This window comes from Podarcis filfolensis, assembly GCF_964270895.1.
Source record: "Podarcis filfolensis genome assembly, chromosome: 5".
NCBI classification, from domain to species: Eukaryota; Metazoa; Chordata; class Lepidosauria; order Squamata; family Lacertidae; genus Podarcis; species Podarcis filfolensis.
The window spans coordinates 90,421,818-90,437,842 of record NC_139608.1 but is presented as its reverse complement, the minus strand read 5'-3'; the positions used below and the strand labels follow the sequence as shown (position 1 = coordinate 90,437,842).

General features: G+C 45.6%; 1 protein-coding gene across 1 annotated transcript in view; it reads right to left on the bottom strand.

Moving 5' to 3' along the window:
• Positions 1-2,841: 2,841 nt before the first annotated feature.
• ANTXRL (ANTXR like) overlaps positions 2,842-16,025 on the bottom strand; it is a 63,034-nt gene continuing 49,850 nt past the window's right edge. The window contains exon 18 of the mRNA XM_083615715.1: positions 2,842-4,573. Coding sequence (XP_083471841.1) covers positions 4,346-4,573 — 228 coding nt within the window. The 3' untranslated portion in view covers positions 2,842-4,345. The remainder of the gene's footprint in view (positions 4,574-16,025) is intronic.

Genomic DNA, 16,025 nt, shown 5'->3' with positions numbered 1-16,025 from the left:
CCACTCTAGCGTAAGGCAAAGGATGATGAATTAAAGGCTCCTGGACCACACAGAAACACCAGCTGGGACTGGAGTTAGGGGTAAAGCTCAGTGCCAGATTTACGTATAAGCTAAACAAGCTATAGCTTAGGGCCCCACTCTTTTTGGGCCCCCCCCAAAAATTAAAAGAAGTAAACTGGATGTACATTTCCAAAATATAAGATACAAAACAAATAAAATAAAACCTTCATACACCAACAGTGTTTTGTGTTGTGTAGGCTCCTATGATGTAATAATGGTCCCTGCCTGCTAGCCTGTTCCCTAAATATCACTGGTTTGCTCATTTCTATATATAGGGTGCTTACATTCTGCATGGACTGGTTGTGTGGCAACATGTGGAAATGGCTTTAGATACCTATTAGGTCCATAAATTAAAGGGTAAAGGTAAAGGACCCCTGACAGTTAAGTCCAGTCGCAAACGACTCTGGGGTTGCGGCGCTCATCTCGCTTTACAGGCCAAGGGAGCCGACGTTTGTCCGCAGACAGTTTTTCTGGGTCATGTGGCCAGCATGACTAAGCCTCTTCTGGCCAAACCAGAGCAGCGCACGGAAATGCCGTTTACCTTCCCGCTGGAGCGGTACCTATTTATCTCCTTGCACTTTGACGTGCTTTCGAACTGCTAGGTTGGCAGGAGCTGGGACAGAGCAACAGGAGCTGGCACCGTTGCGGGGATTTGAACCGCTGACCTTCCAATCGGCAAGGCCTAGGCTCAGTGGTTTAGACCACAGCGCCACCCGTGTCCTGCCCTAGGCCCATAAATTACCATATAGCATATATTCAACACAAAAAACCAGCAACAATTTGTTGCTGAAGAAGGATAGCTGGACACATAAAGGGCCCCATTCCCTTCAGTAGCTTAGGCCCTCATCAAACCTAAATCTGGCCCTGGTAAAACTTAATATTTTGTTGGCATAAGGCCTACTTCTTCATCAGCTCATCTTCGTCTTCAGTAGCAGCCATGACAGTGAAGCGGCTAGGTCTTAACGAAACATTTCTGCATGCACCTTTATTCGCGCACACGCCTAGACCAGGGAGTCCAGTTCAAAGCACTGCACATCTTACGCAGTTTCTGTCTTCTGCAGGTTGAGAACGTGCATCACGCACGCATCATGTTTGCAATCCGTGCGTCCACTGTACTGTGTTTTGAGGCCTGTGGTTTTTTTAGGCGTGGTTCTAAGCTGCACACCAGACTGAAAAGTGTATAACACAAACTAAACCAGGTATTGGATTGTTCAGCGTCTTTATAAACGACTTGGACGAAGGAATTGAGGGGATGCTCATCTAATTTGCAGTTGATGCCAAACTGGGAGGGGTAGCTGATGCTGCAGAAGACAGAAATGGGATTCAATATGACCTTCCACAGATTGGATTACTGGGCACAAACTAACCAAAGGAATTTCAGTAGGGACAAATGCCAGGTTGTGCACTTTTGCAGGAATAACCGGCTGCACAAATACAAGATGGGGGACACCTGGCTCACTAGCAGTACGTGTGAAAAGGATCTAGGGGTCTTGGTGGACCACAAGCTTAACGTGAGTCAACAGTGCGATGCAGTAGCAAAAAATAGCATCAACAGAAGTATAGTGTCCAGATCAATAGGTAAAGGGTAAAGGGACCCCTGACCATTAGGTCCAGTCGTGGCCGACTCTCGGGTTGCGGCGCTCATCTCGCTTTATTAGCCGAGGGAGCCGGCGTTCAGCTTCCGGGTCATGTGGCCAGCAGGACTAAGCCGCTTCTGGCGAACCAGAGCAGCGCACGGAAATGCCGTTTACCTTCCCGCTGGAGCGCTACCTATTTATCTACTTGCACTTTGACGTGCTTTCGAACTGCTAGGTTGGCAGGAGCTGGGGCTGAGCAACGGGAGCTCACCCCATCGTGGGGATTCGAACCGCTGACCTTCTGATTGGCAAGTCCTAGGCTCTGTGGTTTAACCCACAGCGCCACCCGTGTCCCTGTCCAGATCAATAGTCCCACTCTATTCTGCCTTGGTCAGACCATATCTGGAATACTGTGTCTAATTTTTTTCCTGTCTCTCTCTTTGTGTGTGTGTGTGTGAGAGAGAGAGAGAGAGAGAGAGAGAGAGAGAGAGAGAGAAAGAAAGAAGGAAAGAAGGAAGGAAGGAAGGAAGGAAGGAAGGAAGGAAGGAAGGAAGAAAGAAAGAAAGAAAGAAAGAAAGAAAGAAAGAAAGAAAGAAAGAAAGAAAGAAAGTGTTCTAGCTCTTGAGTGCCTGGGCCTCCCTCTTGGTTACTGATAGTAGACAGTCCGACCTGCCACAAACCGTTGGTGTGAAAGGAAAGGAAATAATTCTTGGTTTGTTCAGTATCAATTTTTGTGGCTGCAGGAACGACAGAGACTTGGAGAGGGATAGTTTGACTCAGCAATGAGAAAGAGAGAGAGAGAGAAAGAGGTTTTGGCAAGGCCTCAGTCCAGGGGTATTTTTAAGCTCCGTTGGTTCCAAGGTCACTTCCTCCACCATCTGTAATTGCTGGTTTTGTGTGCATGTTAAGAATTTGTGTGCACATTGCAAACTCTGCATTGTTTTGTTCAAGACACCGAGCGAGAGAGAAGCAGCGGCTGAAGAAGCCTGGAAAAAGCATTAAGCAAATGAGGCAACTGTGAATTAAGAAAGTTGGCTGTCCTGGCCACCTTGCCCCCTTATTGATCTTACAAATCCCAACCGCCCCCCCCCCCCAGTAAACAAACTCAGTAACAATAGGAACACAGGTAGAAAGCCAGCAGTGATGTCAGGGCTGTTGAGTTTACTGTACAAAATTATCTTCTTCTTAATTCACCAAGACAATCTGTAGCTAATTTAGCAGTTTTATTGCTATTTTAAAATCCATGAGAACTACATAAAAGTTTGGATTATGAAATATTTTTTGCTACATAGCTTTCATCGCCACATACTTACCCTTGCAGATGTTGCTAACAAGATGTGCACAATGCACAAATCTTACACAAGTATAACATTGGAAGCACTCCATTACTTACAGAAAGTTGTATACAAGATGGACCAGTGGACAGCAATCAATGACCTGCTCTGATACATACCCTATTTAAATTCTCAAGACGCTACACAGCCAAACGCCATCCTTTTACTTTCTCAAAACCATCACCAGGCCACAACTGCAACGCGTATGCCTTTCAAAAAAAAAAGAGGCCATCTGTATAATCCTCCTCTTTTAATTTATTTTGTTATTGCTGTATCTTTTTCAGTTTTGTTGCACGTGCACAAATCCCTGGCCCTCTTGGTGCTATTAATACTTTGCATAGATTTGCAGGATTCAATTGGATGAAGCTCTTAAAAACGCAGAAAAAGTACCAATGTTTTTCCCCCCTAGCCCAGCTCAAAGCTGGAGAGTCATCTGATAACAGCACATGCAGCACGATCGCACCTGAACTGATAATTGTGTGGCGCCTTTGACGCACATTTGCCTGCAGTACTATTTAATAAGTTATTTTGACTGTCCAGCAGTAAAGTAGAAGGTGTACCATCTCTTCCACATCTATCTTTTTTTTCTACGTACGGAAGCAGAACAGTTTTATCAGTGAATAAAAAACAGTAACGATACTATATTGGAAAGGAGACGCCCAGCTGAATTTATCAGAAGACTGGCGCCCATCGACGAAGGATGCAATGCATAATACAACGGAAGTCCAACAGAAGTCGGTTTATGTGCAAAATGAACCCCCCCTCGTACCCTGCAAGAGTTGCTGCCTGGTAATTGCTGCCCCATCAACTGTGAGGTGCAAAGAAATGGGAGACTTGGGAAGCTTTCCGAATTTTCCTCGTTACCGAATCCAAAACGAGCAAATGTTTAAGACACCGCCGCAATATGAAGTCGTTACTTTAGTCGGCTTAAAATTAGCAGGAGCTTCCCAGTGGCATTGAAAGCACCTGAGACAGTGGGGGTGAGGGGGAAATTTACAGAATTTAGCTTCCACTTAATCGGACCCTTCCTAGCATTACTATTATGGATGGCAAAATTATGTGCGGGGAAACCTAACCCCATTCATCAGCGCAGGCTATTTCCATCTGGCTAACGACTTATAAAACGTAACGAGGGTATGTGTGTGTGAACCATTAATGCATAATCTATTATCACGCGCTGCCTGGATATTGTTCTTTTATCAAATACCCAGCAGTTCCCAAGATTCAATCATGGAATGTTTACACGGCATAAATATACTTGACAGTACAAAAGGACGCCTGGCATTTTGTTCTGTTTTTTTGCTGACCAGCAACAAACTCTTGATTATAAACTAAGACTGGATATGCTCTGCTCCCATCTCGGTTCCCCACGCTTCAAGCCAGAAGCTGAGGTGGAGGACGGGATGGAGGGGGCCCTGGTGGACATCTCGAAGGGGGAGGCGCAGGAGGAAGCTGCCTGCAGGGAGGGGGCTGCATTGGCGCTGGAGAAGATGGGCTTCTTGGAGCGTTGTTGAGGGTGTGGTGTTCTCTTGGCTGCTGAGGTGCGCTGTACGAGATGACCGTCCCATCTGATTTCACTCTGGTGAAATTTATGCATCGTCCCTGTAAAAGCAAACAAAGGGAAGGTTATTCTTTCCAAGCACCGACATAATTCTTTCCGCTATTTTTTAGTAATACAGTGGTACCTTGGTTTTCAACCTTAATCCGTTCTGGAAGCCTGTTCCAAAACCAAAGCGTTCTAAAGCCAAGGTGCGTTTTCCCACAGAGAGTAATGCAAAATGGATTAATCTGTTCCAGACTTTTAAAAACAACCCCTAAAACAGCACTTTAACATGAATTTTACTATCTAATGAGACCACTGATCCATAAAATGAAAGCAATAAACAATGTATTGAAGTCACACAATCAATCAATCAATCAATCAATCAGTAGCTGAACTGGGTTTCACACAGTCACAAAAACAAAAACCAAAGAGCAAAAATAAATAAAGAATAAATAGCAAAAACAGACAGACCTCAGCGCAACACTCAAAACGGAAGTGTGGCACTCAAATCAGAGCACGTTCAGCTTCCAAAAAATGTTCGAAAACCGGAACACTTACTTCTGGGTTTGCAGTGTTTGGGTTCCAAGTTGTTTGAGTACTAAGGCGTCCCAGAACTAAGGTACCACTGTAATCAATTAATTGGTTAATCATCAATACAGCACTACCAACACACAGTACTAACTACTTGCCCCTTTCCTTGGGATATATGAATCCAGGGGGAGCCACATCCGCAACTAACAGCCTAATTAAAAGATTAGGCTCATGTCTCATAGACCTGTTAAGTTGGCACCGCGAGGCCTTTATGGCAGATATGCCGATGCCAACATACAGGGCAGGATCCACAAGTCATCTGCCAAGTCCTGGCAAACCCTAAGTAACTATGAAGCCTGCACTTTACATAGTCCGTTACTTCTGAATGGCTGAGCAGCTGTGGCGGCTTTCAGGCAAAAACATGCTGCTGTGAACCTGTGGCTATTGGCTGGTAGCTGTGGAAACTGCTCCCACAAGTCAAAATAGCCCCAGAGGCTAGTGTGGTATTTGGGCTCCAGGTATGCCTGATGTTTTCTGGGTCTGCAGGCTTGTGGGGCATGGTAATCTGAAATCCACCAAGTGGCCATTCCGTCTCAGCCACCTGACCTCAAAACAGGAGCACTTTTTACTTTTGAGAATTAACTTGGTTGATGCTACATGGGATGGAGTGGGGCGGAATCACACCCATTTCATTTTTACTTCAAACTCTTGAACTCCACAATGAAATAATACTCCAACTGCTTTGCCTAGGCAAACTCGGCCCTCCAGATGTTCTGGGACTACAACTCCCATGATCCCTAGCTAACAGGACTAGTGGTCAGGGATGATGGGAATTGTAGTCCCAAAACATCTGGAGGGCCGAGTTTGCCTATGCCTGCTCTAGTAGAACGTACTGGGTTACAGCATATGTGTAAGAGAGGGGTGTGTGGGAGGGATTCCATTTTAAAAGGCAGAGACAAAGACACATCAGTCGTGTTACAGATTGCTCTGCGATTAACAAAATGCTTCTGAATCTTTGCTAATGCCTGGATTATTATTATTTCAAAGCTTAGAAGCACTGCTGCCTGACGCTAGCTTTTGCCTTCTGCCTCTTTCGCTGCATCAAATATATTCATAGTCCATAATCAAAGCGAATCCTGTAGGATGATCACTTTGCATTACTTTCACTTCAATTAAACTGATGGGCAACGTCAAGCTATTGCCAGTTCCTGCCACACCACTTGATTTGTCGGACAGATGGGTAATTTAAAGGCCAAGTGCTACGTTTGTCTCGGAAAATAAAGCTGGACTGGAACGTCTGACACAAAACCGGCCCGGTCATCAACAGATCTAGTGTGACATTTCCTTGCAAAATATCGCAGGAGTCTCGCCTCGTTTTGTACTGTGGTGCTCAAAGGAGATGAGACTTCAAGAAATCAAGATGAATGTCAGCCTTGTATTACTACTAGGGTGAAAGATAGCAACAAATAATTAATAATTCTTTTAATTTCGATGCCAGCTTGCATTCACCAGAACAGTAAGGGGTTTTTGGGCCTGTACTTATATGAGAGCAAGCCCAATTGAACTTATTTCAGAATAGTCATGCATAGAAATGTGCTCCTAGTTGCACAATGTAAATGTAAGCCAGCGCTGTCATTCTTTTTACAGGAATGGCAAATCTCAGCAGGGATAAGTCAACTTTAAAGCTACCATATGAAAAACCCTTGAGACAGCAATGGCGCTTTATCCTGCGCTGGTTCAGCATAATCTGTTCTCGACCTCTTTCTTCTGTAAAAGCAGCCAGGGCTGGCTTTGCTTAGCAAAGGGAAAATTCTGCCAAGGTGGACTATTCAAAAGAGACTTGTGTAGCATAACTGGCAGAGGCACCAAGCTTCAAAACAGGAAGTCCCCTGCTCAACAGACACTGCCCTCTGTATTTGACACGTTGCCCGAAGCCAAAATAAAAGTCACAGCGAAGAAATGAAGCCTGCCACCTTCACAGGCACATCTTGCTAGGGATGCGCAACCGGGCCTTCTTAGTGATGGCTGCTCCCAGGTTTTGGATCTCACCTCCTAGAGAAGCTAGACTGGCTCCTTCCTTGTTGTCCTTCCACTGACAGATGAACAGTTATTTTAACTCTCTGGGGAATTGACTGCTTTTAAGGGAAGGGCTAATAGTGTGCCATTCCTTTGTTTTTGGTTTAGTGTCTGCATTTCAGTACAGTGGTACCTGGGCTTAAGTACTTAATTCGTTCCGGAGTTCTGTTCTTAACCTGAAACTGTTCTTAACCTGAAGCACCACTTTAGCTAATGGGGCCTCCTGCTGCTGCCGCGCCACCGGAGCACGATTTCTGTTCTCATCCTGAAGCAAAGTTCTTAACCTGAAGCACTATTTCTGGGTTAGCGGAGTCTGTAACCTGAAGTGTATGTAACCTGAAGCGTATGTAACCTGAGGTACCACTGTATAGGATGATGATTGATTACTATGTATTATACACATTTCTTATTATTATGCAAATTCGTTATACAAATCCCATAACTAATCATAATTTTAGTAGTAAAGGTAAAAGGACCCCTGGCAGTTAAGTCCAGTCATGAATGACTCTGGGGTTGCGGCGCTCATCTCGCTTTACAGGCCAAGGGAGCCGACATTTGTCCACAGACAGTTTTTCCGGGCCATGTGGCCAGCATGACTAAGCTGCTTCTGGCAAAATCAGAGCAGCGCACAGAAATGCCGTTTACCTTCCTGCCAGAGTGGTACCTAGTTATCTACTTGCACTTTTTGGCATGCTTTCAAACTGCTAGGTTGGCAGGAGCAGGGACCGAGCAACGGGAGCTCACCCCATTGTAGGGATTCGAACCGCCGACCTTCCGATTGACAAACCCAAGAGGCTCAATGGTTTAGGTGCTCGCGCATGAGCAGAAACACCAAATCATGTCACGCCAGTGTGCAGACGTGGTGCTTGAGGCTGCGAAAGCTGCGGGTTGCGAACGTGCCTCCCGCATGGATCACGTTTGCAACCTGAGGTATGACTGTAGTTGGTCTCTAAGGTGCTACTGGACAATTTTTTAATTTTTTATATATATTTCTACTCCGTCAGACCAACACGGCTACCTACCTGAATTTTAAATATCTGTAAGATGCCTGGTTCTGGAGAAAAGGCAAGATATGAATAAATAAAAACAAAAGAAAACAATAACCGGAAGCTTTTCCAGTCAAAATGGAACTAGGGTGGCCACACGAGGCCCGTCACATAAATATATATATATATATATATCTGAACAAAACAGGGCTTGTCTGTAAAGATTTGACGGCTCGATCTCAGGAATGCCACTTTGCAGCAGTAACATTTAGAGCAGCTTACTGAATGGATACCTTGCCAACAAAGGTCCGTATAGTTAAAGCTATAGTTTTCCCTGTAGTGATGTATGGAAGTGAGAGCTGGACCATAAAGAAGGCTGATCGCTGAAGAATTGATGCTTTTGAATTATGGTGCTGGAGGAGACTCTTGAGAGTCCCATGGACTGCAAGAAGATCAAACCTCTCCATTCTGAAGGAAATCAGCCCTGAGTGCTCACTGGAAGGACAGATCATGAAGCTGAGGCTCCAATACTTTGGCCACCTCACGAGAAGAGAAGACTCCCTGGAAAAGACCCTGATGTTGGGAAAGATGGAGGGCACAAGGAGAAGGGGACAACAGAGGACGAGATGGTTGGACGGCGTTCTCGAAGCTACAAACATGAGTTTGACCAAACTGCGGGAGGCAGTGGAAGACAGAAGTGCCTGGCGTGCTCTGGTCCATGGGGTCACGAAGAGTCGGACACGACTAAACGACTAAACAACAACAACAACTGAATGGATGCCCGTCTCCGCATTTTTCAGTTTCTGTGCCCTGAACTGCGAGGCCTCTGGTTTAGAATTACTTCACACTGCCCGTCTCTGTAGGAACTTGCTGAGGAGACGCTGCTTCGGACGCAAGCAACATGCGCCTCTCTGCTCTAAGTTAGCAGCCCCGGGCACTTGGCAAACGCATCTCATATCTGTCAACTGATGATACCAACACAATGAAGTCCGGGAGGTTATTCTTTCTGATGGGCAGGTCCTTGCTGGGTGGGCTCTGTCTGGCTTGCGGTGCCAGCAAAGCAGAAAAGAAGGTGATGAGATTTATTGTTAAGATAGACGGACTTGGAATAAAGTTGATCACTGGCAATTCATGTTAACTAGATTGCCTGTATCGGAGGTTGCCCTTTAAGGAAATTGATGCTTGCTAAAAGCCGCCCTGTTTGGCCATGGGCTGGCTGTCACGGCCGATTAAAAAACCTCTCTTGCTTCCCTGGTATTTTACTGATTATCATAGAGAGCAGAGCTGGAAATTAGGAAGCCACTGGCACAGTTGGTCATTTAATGTATGCCTGGGTTGACTCACACCAGTTTGCAGCTTGCAAGAAACAAAGCCTTGAGTTTAGAAATCAGTTTTTGCCTCAGTGTTAATCAAAAGGGCGATTAAAACAGCTGCAACCGTAGTGTGTTTTTCAGTCATGCCTGCTTTCCCTACCCCAACTCTTCACAGCTGAAAAGGTAGGAAAAAAATCCTGCGAAATAACAGTTTCTAAACCTGGGCTTCTGCTAATTGGGAAGTGCAGTTACGCAGGACGATTTACCAGAGGAAACAAAAAAATGGGAGTGCTTTTATAGATCTATAATTAACCAAATCTTTTCCCACATGCGCACAATCAACTGACATTTGCACTGAAAAAAGGCAGTTACTTCACATATTTAATACAACATTTTAGAATGCTAATCCACACATCCCTGAAAATTATTTTTTGTTAAATTATTTTATAAGCTGTACTGTCTCAAAGGATCAGACGCTCCAATTATTCATGTCACAGAAACGGCGAGCCTCAGAACATGAATTATTAGCATCAAACTGGGTGATGGGGTTTTTGCGGAAGTTTGTCCTCAGCTCAGTACTGTCCATATATTTTGTCAAAAACGCCATACGTCTTCAGGTATTAAAAATAGTTTTCTAGTAATATTTCTGAAATCTATCGGCATGGATGATTCAAGTGACTGAAAGATTTTGCTTAGACTGATTTAGAGAACTCGCTGGGGAGGAATGGGACTGGGATGGAGCGTGCTGAACTGATCCTGGCTCTTCTTTGGCGGTTCTCAGGGGGGTAGAGATGGAAGGAGAGTCTATGCTGTGCCACAAGGTTCAATTTTTTTTTTTTGCCACCCATGCAATTTGAAACTGCTGGGTAAAATCATCAGGACGGTTTGGGCTGAGAAGTCATCTTCGGTATGGTACACCAGTGGTTCTCAAACTTTGTTCTCTGGGCCATAAAAATTTGCTCGCACCACACCAAATTTTTTACTGATTAGAAATACAGTGGTACCTCGGGTTACATAAGCTTCAGGCAGTGGCGTAGCATGGGGGGTGCAGGGGGGGCCGGCCACACCGGGCGCAACATCTGGGGGTTAGGGTTAGGGGGCGCAAATCCACGGGTTAGGGGGCGCAAATTACTTGCCTTGCCCCGGGTGCTGACAACCCGCGCTACGCCACTGGCTTCAGGTTACATACGCTTCAGGTTACAGACTCCGCTAACCCAGAAATAGTGCTTCAGGTTAAGAACTTTGCTTCAGGATGAGAACAGAAATCGTGCTCCGGCGGCGCGGCGGCAGCAGGAGGCCCCATTAGGTAAAGTGGTGCTTCAGGTTAAGAACAGTTTCAGGTTAAGAACGGACCTCAGGAACGAATTAAGTACTTAACCTGAGGTACCACTGTACATCGGAAAACACAACTAGGATTGTCCTCCATATTACTTGATACTCTTTCTCTCTTGCCCGCGGACGGTCCGGGAATCAGCGTGTTTTTACATGAGTAGAATGTGTCCTTTTATTTCAAATGCATCTCTGGGTTGTTTGTGGGGCATAGGAATTCGTTCATTCCCCCCCCCCCCAAAAAAAAAATATAGTCCGGCCCCCCACATGGTCTGAGGGACGGTGGACCGGCCCACGGCTGAAAAAGGTTGCTGACCCCTGGTCTATATTCTGCAAATTAAAAAAAAAATTGTCACTGTACTACACTACACTGAAATGTTTAAATGTTTCTTTGATTGTCCTTGAATCTTCTCACCATCCCCTCCTTCCACACTGGGTGGGGTTTCATCCTTACATGAAAAAAAAAACCAATGCCTTGCTCGAAGCAGCAGAGAATATACTTGAAAACTCGAGGGGTATGGGACATAAGAGGCAGATTTTCAGCTGTGTTGCAAGCCCATGGTGCTCTTTGGCAAATCACTCAAAGCCAATTCATTTACGACCAGCAAATGATCTGCTTTTGCATTGCAGGGGGTGGACTAGATGGCTCTAGGGGTCCCTTCTAACTCTACAATTCCATGATTGACCTATGAAACACTTCCCTCCATTCTGGGCAAGGAACCAAACAATGCCTGGCAAAAGCATAGAACGCTCCGGATTCTTGAGCACCCAAAACACAGATCCTATTAGACCGGCCTTCGCCAAAAACTTAGTGATGTATGGAAGTGAGAGCTGGACCATAAAGAAGGCTGATTGCCAAAGAATTGATGCTTTTGAATTATGGTGCTGGAGGAGACTCTTGAGAGTCCCATGGACTGCAAGAAGATCAAACCTATCCATTCTGAAGGAAATCAGCCCTGAGTGCTCACTGGAAGGACAGATCCTGAAGCTGAGGCTCCAATACTTTGGCCACCTCATGAGAAGAGAAGACTCCCTGGAAAAGACCCTGATGTTGGGAAAGATGGAGGGCACAAGGAGAAGGGGACGACAGAGGACGAGATGGTTGGGCAGTGTTCTCGAAGATATAAACATGAGTTTGACCAAACTGCGGGAGGCAGTGGAAGACAGGAGTGCCTGGCGTGCTCTGGTCCAGGGGGTCACGAAGAGTCAGACATGACTAAATAACTAAACAGCAACAACAACAATGCCAAAAACTGATTTGTTGACTGCAGTCATCTAGCTATTATACTTCTGGGCCCAATTGCTTTATATCATTGAAGTGCTCTACCCCTAGACTAGGACACCCAGAAATCACGGTCAGCGAACATCAGGAAACATTAAGACAGTGTCACTGATATTAAGCATATGCGTCAAGCTGGGAGGCAGACAAGTCACTTGTCATGGCAACAGAAGTCTAGTCTAGGAAGCACTGAAAGAGAGCAATGAGGCTATGCAAAGCTCTCCCCAGCAAATTATCTATTATATCCAGAATGTTGTCATTTTCAAAAACAGCAGGAGACACTCGCGGGATCAGAAACCCCGCAGGAACTGCGCGGTGGTAGCAGGGAAACAAGCTGGTCACATGTGACTCACAAACTCATGGAAAATTAGATAAATTCACAGATTTATTCTACAGATATTAGCCATGACTCTCAATCAGATGCTGGGGTCAAGCAGAGGGGAAAGGATATGGGCTTTGTGCCTTCTTTTCTCAGAGCTCAACTAAATGATGTGCCCTTTGCGCAAGTGACGATTTTACCTGGATGGCTTTTAAAAATAAAAAGCACGCACCCATTAAATTAGCTAAAATGTATAAAGTTAGCAATAAATGTTGGAAATGCAAAGAAAAAGAGGGAACATTTTATCATATGTGGTGGGAATGTAAAAAGGTGAAAAACTTCTGGGAGATGATATATAATGAGATGAAAAAAATGTTGAGATATACATTTATTAAGAAACCAGAAGCATTTTTACTTGGCACTGTAGGAGATGATATAAGCAGAAAGGATTGTAAGTTGTTTTTATATGCAATGACGGCAGCGAGAATATTATTGGCACAAAAATGGAAACAAGAAGAATTACCGACAAAAGAAGAATGGAGGATGAAATTGATGGACTATGCAGAATTGGATAAACTAACTGGAAGAATTCGAAACCTGCGGGACCAGAGATTCACAGAAGACTGGTGTAAATTTACGGACTATTTGAAAAGTAATTGTGATGACCAGATTACGTTTGTAGGTTTGCAAGAAGTTTTGTGAGGTAAATTATTTGAATTATTGCAAAAATCGTTAAAGAGGTGGATTGTGAGTTAAGATGATTAAAGGCAATAGGAATTTAAGAAATGCAGAAGAAATGATAAAAATGGTGGATCATCAGAGGTGCTGATGGAAGTCCAAAAAGATTGTATAAGATGTGAAGTTCTGTGGAATGTATAATAATTGGCATGTTGAAATTAATAAAAATTATATATATAAAAAAATAAAAATAAAAAGCACACGGTAGTCCTTGACAAGGAATGCTACAGTGCTATGTGAATATGGACCTTGAACTTGTTTGCCCCTCCACTGCGCTCCCACCTGCTCCTTCTATTTTCTTTTAAAAGCCATCTTCAAATATCTAAAGGGCTGTCCCATGGAAGATGGAGCAAGCTCGTTTTCTCCTGCTTTGGAGTTACAATGGCTCCAAGTTACAAGGAAGGGGATTCCGAATAAACGACAGGAAGACCTTTCTGATGGTAAGAGCTGTTCAACAGTGGAACGGTCCCCCTCAGAAGGTGGTGAACTCTCCTTCCTTGGGAGGTTTTTAAGCAAAGGTTGTTAAGTACAGCAATTTAATTCACTTAAATTGTAAACGCTTGTACGTATTAGGTAAAGGGAACCCAACCGTTAGGTCCAGTCATGGCCGACTCTGGGGTTGCGGCGCTCATCTCACTTTATTGGTATATAGTTTGGATGGCCATCTGCCATGGATGCTTCAGTTGAGATTTCTGCATTGCAGGGGGTTGGACTAGGTGACCCTCAGGGTCTTTTCCAACCCTACAATTCTATTATTCCATTATTTATTCATTCACCCAACTGCTAGCAGTCGTATAAATGGAATCTCCTCCGTTTGCCCCGCAAAGCCCTCAAAGGCTGTTGTAATCCAGATGCCAGGCTAGAGGGGTCATTGGTCTCATCTATCAGGATTCCTCTCGTGTTCCTAACCAGGAACATAACCTGGCGATATGGCTAGCGAAGGGAGGAGCACATAACATTGGGCAGTAATTCCCCCTCAGCTCCAGCCCTCCTCTGCTGTCGCTTCTTGAATACCAGTTCACTTTTCCTAATTGTGGGACCAGTTCTGATCATAGCTGTCAACCGTCCCTTATTTGGCGGGAAACTCCCTTATCCCAGCGCCGTGTCCCGCTGCTGTCCCGGATTGATGATGTCCCTTAAATTTCCCGGGTTTCATGCTCGCCCGCCTTGGGAGGGAAGCAGCGGCTCGGGGTCATCCGCCGTGAGAGAGAGAGCGCACGAGCTGCCGCATCTCCATCTCTCCCTTTTCCCCGTCAGGGGCGCGTTGTGAGGAGATGGGTGGCGGCGGGTGGGCAGGCAGCCCCTCTCTTGTGAGACTTCCGCCGCGCTGCCAGGGGAAGCTGGAGGCGGCAGCGGCGGTTGAGGAGGCGGCCTGAGGGAGGAGGAAGAGGAGGGAATGGGGAGGGACGCAGAAGGGCGGCGCTTCAGCGGCCACCATGGCACCGCAACCGCCTCATGCCGGGCTCGTGGGCGGCGTGGGCGAGAGTCTCTCTCCCTCCTCCCCCCTCGGGCGGGGAAGGGCCGATGGAACTCCTCGCACCAGGTTAACGCAGCCCCGACGTGCTGATTAGCATCCCCTCCAACCAGTGCAGCATCTTAATGTAGGGATTTCCCCCTTTGCATCCCTTTCATAACTCTATTTTTATAAATCATTTGTCCATCCATAGTTCAAATTTTTACTACAAGTTTTCTGTCAATCCTCCCAATGTATGTAACTCTTGACAATAGCTTTTCAACTAAATTATAAACTTTCCCCATTCTTTATTAAAGAGGTCCTCTTCCTGGTTTCTAATTCTGCCTGTAAGCTTTGCCATCTGGACGTCGTTCATCAGTTTTGTCTGCCACTCTTCTTTGGTTGGAGTTGTAGACCCTTAGGATCATCTAGTCCAACCCCCTGCAAAACACAGTCAATCGCAGCCGAAGCAGCATGGCTCCATCAGTGCCAGATTTCTGTATAAGCTAAGCCAAAATCCCTTATTTTGGCTGCTGATCCCTAATTTTCGAGGCTGCTGGTCCCTTATTTTCAAATCTGTAAGTTGACAGCTATGGTTCTGATTAGTGGCTAGGCCACACTTAGCACTGGTTGTTGTTTTTTATTATTATTATAAAAAAGAAACCTCATTGAATACGATGGGACTAGACATGTATGGGATGGTGTTCAGCAAAAGAGGGCATGCATTTTTCAGAGACAAATGGCGGGCTTTTCCATCCGGGCTGGAGTAAACATGAATGCTGACTCTTTTCAGCTGAGGTTTTTGGTCAACCAGGGCTTGGGGAATTTCCTGTGTGGTTATTTGCTGAAATGCATACTAGGGCAGATTCTTTTCGAAAACCAAATCAAAGGAGGATCTGAGAAGGACAAGGTCAGGGCTCCATAAGGCAAGCTTCTCTCCACCCCCCACCCCCCCGCTACCCGCAGAGATTTAGCTTACATGGGAAGCCTGCCCTATCCTTATGCCAGAAGCCTCATTGTTGCTACAGTCATAAAATTGTGGCATAGCTGCAACTGCACACAGTACTTTAGGAACAGTGGTGGGGAGGGAAGGCACAGCGCTGCATTGCAATGCAGCACAACACAGTTTTGTATTAAAGGTAAAGGTAAAGGAACCCCTGACCATTAGGTCCAGTCGTGGCCAACTCTGGGGTTGCGGCGCTCATCTCGCTTTATTGGCCGAGGGAGCCGGCGTACAGCTTCCAGGTCATGTGGCCAGCATGTGGCCAGCGAACCAGAGCAGCGCACGGAAACACCGTTTACCTTCCCGCTGGAGCGTTACCTATTTATCTACTTGCACTTTGACGTGTTTTCAAACTGCTAGGTTGGCAGGAGCAGGGACAGAGCAACGGGAGCTCACCCCGTCGTGGAGATTTGAACCGCTGACCTTCTGATCAGCAAGTCCTAGGCTCTGTGGTTTAACCCACAGTGCCACCCACGTCCCATAA